The sequence below is a fragment of the Myotis davidii genome, unplaced genomic scaffold (assembly GCF_000327345.1).
Source record: "Myotis davidii unplaced genomic scaffold, ASM32734v1 scaffold462, whole genome shotgun sequence".
Classification (NCBI taxonomy): Eukaryota; Metazoa; Chordata; class Mammalia; order Chiroptera; family Vespertilionidae; genus Myotis; species Myotis davidii.
In genome coordinates this window covers 94,868-100,697 of record NW_006293237.1, presented here as the reverse complement: position 1 = coordinate 100,697, position 5,830 = coordinate 94,868, and the positions used below count along the sequence as shown (strand labels likewise).

Here is a 5,830-nt window from a genome sequence, read left to right as displayed (position 1 = left end):
CTACACCCCCAGCAGCTCCCTCTGCAGGTGGTTCTGGGCTCAAGTGTGAGAACTGCAGTGCCCAAGTTCCCAGATCAGCTAAGGTGGGGGGAGAGAGGAAGTGCAGCATGAACATTAAAGATTGGCCACCGCCAGCTCTAAAACAAATGTGGGAGTTAACAACGAACCCTCAATGGGGGTCCAGCTTGAATATCTGACTCCTTCCTTGGTTTGGAGGTCACTGGACAGATTGGCTCATCCTTGGCTTCTCTCATCCCTACATCCATCTCACTGGCTTTCTATCAAAAAGCTCCCCCGTGAGGAACTCACCCATATTTCCTTGGCTTTCTCATAGGAAAGATAGGCCATCTTCTCTTCAGCGTAGGCCAGATTCTGTTTGAGACAGTAAATTTCATCCAGGTGCCGCTGCAGGTGCTCATTCATCAGTTCTGCCATCACCGTTAGTCTTGGGAGCAAAAGAGAAAATAATACTGAGTGCCCCGCCCAGAGCTTGTGCTGGCAGCGAGTGGTCCTACATCAAGGCTAGACCTGGGTGCTCGCTTCGGCAGCACATATACTACAATTCGAACGATACAGAGGACATTCGCATAGCCCCTGCGCAAGGATGACACGCAAATTCATGAAGCGTTCCATATTAAAAATATAAATAAAAGACTAGACGTGGGTTCGGGACCTGCCTTCCTCCTCTGGCCCTCAGCTCCAGTCAAAGCCAGCCTACTCTTCCAGGTCTGCGCCTCAGCCACGCCCACGCTGACAGCCATGTATCTCCTATATACCATTCCCCTTTTGTAACAGCTTTACCAAAATAGAGATAGACTAGAAGTTGTAGAAATCAAGATCTAAATTACCCCCGTATGCTATTAAATTCCATATGTATTCCCGGCACCAGTGTTTGGCATGCAGTAGTTATTCCATAAAAATCTGTGGATTATAGAGAGGGAGCAGCCACAAAAGACCACATAGTGTGCGCTTCTATTTATATGAAATATACAGAATAGACCAATCCGGAAAAAATGAAAACAGAATAGTGGTTGCCGGGGCTGGAGAAGGGGAAGGTGGGGAGTGACTACTAATGGGGGTGAGGTCTCTCTTTGGGGTGATGACAGTGTTATGGTCTGTAATGAGATAGTGGTGATGGTTGCACAACTCTGTGAACATACTAAAGACTACTGAATTGTACACTTTAAATGGATGAATTTTATGGTATGTGAATTATATCTCAATAAAGCGATTATTAAAGCAAATAACAAGTATAGGATTGTGGTCATGGTTGCACAATTCAGTAAATTTACTAAACATCATAAAAATGTAGTTAAAACTGCATTTTATGGCATGTAAACTATATCTCAGTGGATTAACAAATATAACCAAGCCAGGCAGGTGTGACTCAATGGTTGAACACTGACCTATGAACCAGAAGATCATGGTTCAATTCCCGGTCAGGGCACATGCTGGGTTGTGAGCTCAATCCCCAGTGTGGGACGTGCAGGAGGCAGCTGATTAATGATTCTCTCCCATTGTTGATGTTTCTATCAGCTTTGGAAGGTGAAAGAAATCACCTTCCTCTTGAAGGAAGGTGATTTCTTCCTCTTTGAAATCAATAAAAATATTTTTTAAAAAAAAATATAGAGAAGATTTGAAGCAAAAATGCTAAATGGGAAAATTTGAGAATGCTCAGGGGTAGGTATACAGTGTCGATCATGTTATTCTCTACATTTTGCCTGGGTTTGGAATGTTTCATAATTTAAAAAATCTTTGAGGTTCCTCATTTGGGCAACAGGAAGGACAGGTGGCTTCTAGAAATTTCTTTTAGGGAAGAGCCGAGGAAGGCTTGACCCAAGCCAGGGGCAGTGACACTGGAGTAGAGGAAAGGTACCACAGAACACTGGAGTCAATGGCAATGAAGGACCAGGCTGATGGCCCTGATTCTGATGTGCAGAAGAACATAACCAATGGTGCTGTCGTAGGGACAGGGAATGTGAAGCAAGGAGGTAATTTGGTTCTATTTTGAGAACTTCACTGACACCTACACGTAGACGTCCCCCAGGGAGCTAATAAGCTGAACACTCATTTGTTGAAAGTCAATTCATCAAGAGCTGATTCATCACAGTGTTTCAAGGAACATTCCATTAGTCTCTGCCCTGCTTCCTGTTGGGAAGAGAGTGGGCTGACAACATGGCTGAGGCTACTGCCCACACAGAGGGGGAGAGGCAGGGTGTCCACCCTGGAAGTAGATACCCCATGATTATCTTTCCATTACCATGAAAGATCCAGCCACAAGAACATTTAAGATATTAACTATATTCAAGTATACTTTCATGAATATATTCTCCATGAATATGAATGAAGCCAATGAATAGATTCTTCATTAATGTATTTCTAAGAATGTATTAATATATTCTTGAATGTATTCTTGAATAATTTAGTGAATAAGATGTTTATTCATAAGGATATTCTCTCAGTCTCTCCTTCCCTTGCCCCCAGCCTCCTTACCCTCTGGCAGCAGTGCCCTGGCCTCGACACAGCTGCCTCCTCTCACTGTCCCTCTTTTAGTCAAGGACCCCTCTCCATCCAGCTCCTACGGTCACAGAGGCAAATGGAGCACTCTGAAAAATGCTCTTTTGAAGACAGAATGATGACCATTCAACCAAAATGCCCCCTAAACCTTCCAAAGCTGATAAGGCTGCCCTCTCCAATACAAATGATTCTAAACAGTATTGTTGCTGTGAAAATTTATACTCTTTTTAAAAATATATATATTTGTATTGATTTCAGAGAGGAAGGTAGAGGGAGAGATAGATAGAAACATCAATGATGAGAGAGAATCACGGATCAGCTGCCTCTTGCACGTCCCCTACAGGGGATGGAGCCCACAATCCGGACATGTGCCCTTAACCAGAATGGAACCTGGGACCCTTCAGTCCGCAGGCTGATACTCTATCCACTGAGCCAAACCAGCTAGGACCAAAATATTACTAGTATACTTCTAACTATACCTAAGGATTGGCTTTTGGGCAAATTGAGTTAGCACCCAGTGGCCTGCAGCCTGGACGAGAAATCTAAGATAGAGAAACAGATGGGGGAGGAGGGGCTCAAGCAGTAGGGGTAGGGCGGCCGAGTGGAGGAGCTCCTCCTGAGCATATGTGGACCCTAATTGCAATCACGCACATCCTATAAGAGAGAGAGAGGGCGCTTGTACACACAAGTGAAGGAGGCCCTGTGAAGACAGAACAGAGAGAGATGTGAAGGATGCTGGCCTCGAAGACTGAAGTGATGTGGCCACAAGCAAAGGAGCCCGGCAGCCACCCAAAGCTGGACGAGGCCAGGAATGGATTCTCACCTACAGCCTCCAGAGGGAGCGTGGCCCTGCTGACACCCTGACTTCAGCCAAGTAAAGCTGATTCCAGACTCCTGACCTCCATAACTGGGACAAAATACATTTCTATTGTTCGAGGCCACTGAGTTTGGAGTAATGGGTTATGACAGTTGTAGGAAACTCCTCCAGGGTGAGGACACTGCTCAACATCCTCCAATGCATAGCACAGCACCCACAGCACAGAATCAGCTGGTCCAAAATGTCAATAGTATTGCCCGGCCAGTGTGGCTCAGTGGTTAAGCATCGACCTGTGAACCAGGAGGTCACGGTTTGATTTCCCTGTCAGGGCATATACCTGGGTTGCAGGTTCGATCCCCAGTGTGAGGTATGCAGGAGGCAACCGGTCGATGCTACTCTCTCATCATTGATGTTTCTAGCTCTCCCTCTCTCTGAAATCAGTAAAAATATATTTTAAAAAGAAAAAGAAAAGAAAATCAACCCACCACACAGTGGGGAGATGGCATTCCCTAGAAGGCAGTCATTTTTCAGAATAAATGTCCTGGACGTGACATTGTGCCCGAGCTCAGCCATGAGCACAAGTGAGGGGATCAGGGCTGTCGAGGCGACTCCAGTCCTGCCTACACACGATGCCAGCAGACAGGATGGCAAAGCGCCTCCCTAACTGATGGGCGTCTGCTGGGCTCACCGCCACTTCGGCTATCTCCTGCCATTCCAGCTAGAGCCACAGCTGCAGTACCGCCCTGTGGGGCCTAGAGCTGGAGCCTCATTGGTCAGCAGAAGGCCAAGCTGGTGTGCAACTGTGGACAGGGGATGAGGCCTCTTCACCGCGGGGGCCCAGGCACCAAGGGAACCACCGAGCTGCTCCACCCCCCTCCTCCCTTTCAGCCTCCTGCAGACAATCCTGGGTGCTGTCCCAGAGCCAAGGTGGCCGAAGGGGCTCCACCTCACCTGCATTTCTCCTCCTGAAGGCACTCCAGCGACAGCTGCAGGTCTGTGAGATACATCTCCTTTAGGCCCTGAAAGGACACCTGGAGGCCAAGGTGGGCTTTCTGAGCTTCTTTGAGCTCTTCCTTCACCTTCTGCAATAGCAAGTTTGCCTGCGACTCTGATGACGTCGCCTGCTGTGAGGCCCACAATTGACGGTCCAGTGGGAAGGGCCTGCCAGACAGGTTGGTGGCTAAACCGTCTTTCCCACCTGGCTTGGGAGCCTCTAAAAACGGGGCCTTCTCCCAGGGCTGCCAGCCATTGTCCGAGCTGCTCTCCTCCTTTGCCACTGAGCCCTTGGGCTCGCAGCCCTTCTCCAGCTCCTGCAGCTGCTGGCGACACTGATGGAGCCTTCGCTCTATCTGGGCGATGGTGGCAGAGGCCCGCTGGTTCACCTTCTCGAAGGCCTGGCGGATGTGCAGGGCCTGGCTCTGGTCGGCTTTGGACACCAGCTTGAGGTAGCTCACAGTGTTCTGGTCCCGGCTGGCCTTCTCCACTTTCAGCTGCTCTAAGAGGTAGAGGGTGCGGTGCTTGATGCTCTTCTGCAAGTTCCGAGCCATCTCACCATGCAACTGGCTGGAGTGGTCGCTGAAGCCCTCCTTGCTGGGTGACAGTTTATCTGCACGAGCGAATGTCGGAGGGAAGGGTTGCACTTGAGCTCTTGATGTATTCCTCCTGCATTGCGAAACAAATAGAAAAATCAGGTACTCCGTAAGCTGCCAAATAGTAGGAGAATTGAACACACGATTGCCTCACTCTATAAAAATACTTACACGTATGCAGAGATACTTATGTGTGTTAAGATTTATGCATTTGAAATGGGCCCAGCACAGACCGGAGAAGTTAATTTCATCTTCCAGACCCCTCTCCCCTCCTTTACAGCACCCGACTTCTTGCTTTATGGGTGTACCTCAACGACCCCAGATGGCTAGAGTACCCCCTCCACACACACCCCTTCTGTTCTTGGGCTTCCTCTCTTCCAAGAATTATCAACTGTGCATCTCATTTTATTAAAAACTGTTCTTGTAAAGTAGGGAATAAACTCATTCCCATTAAGCCATATTTCTTGCTGTATTGCTACTGTGGACTGAAGGGTCTCGGGTTCGAGTCCAGTCAAGTGCACATACCTTGGTTGCAGGCTCAGTCCCCAGCCCTAGTCAGGGCGAGTGCAAGAGGCAACCAATCGATGTTTCTTTCTCTGTCTCTACCCCTCCCTTCCATTCTCACTAAAAAAAAAAAAAAAAAAATCAATGGAAAAAGATATCCCCAGGGGAGGATTAACAACAAAAAGGATAGTCAGAGAGCTTTGCAACTTAGCAGGTTTGTTCCTTTATCCAGTCTTTCATTCAACACATACTTCCTAATTGCCTACTGTGTTACAGAAGCCAGATACATTTCTTGTTCTCATAGAGCAAGCATGTCAAACTCGCGGCCCACGGGCCGCATGCAGCCCACAACGAATATTTTTGGGGCCCAGCCAATATAATGCTATGTAAGAAAAATTTTAAT

The 5,830-nt window shown here is 47.8% G+C and overlaps 1 protein-coding gene across 1 annotated transcript in view; it reads right to left on the bottom strand.

The window, feature by feature from the left end:
* The window catches only part of TEX28 (testis expressed 28), a 6,501-nt gene extending 1,499 nt beyond the window's left edge, over window positions 1-5,002 (bottom strand). The window contains 3 exon segments of the mRNA XM_006766950.2: window positions 310-445; window positions 4,286-4,938; window positions 4,940-5,002. Coding sequence (XP_006767013.1) covers window positions 310-445; window positions 4,286-4,938; window positions 4,940-5,002 — 852 coding nt within the window.
* Between the last annotated feature and the right edge of the window lie 828 nt (window positions 5,003-5,830).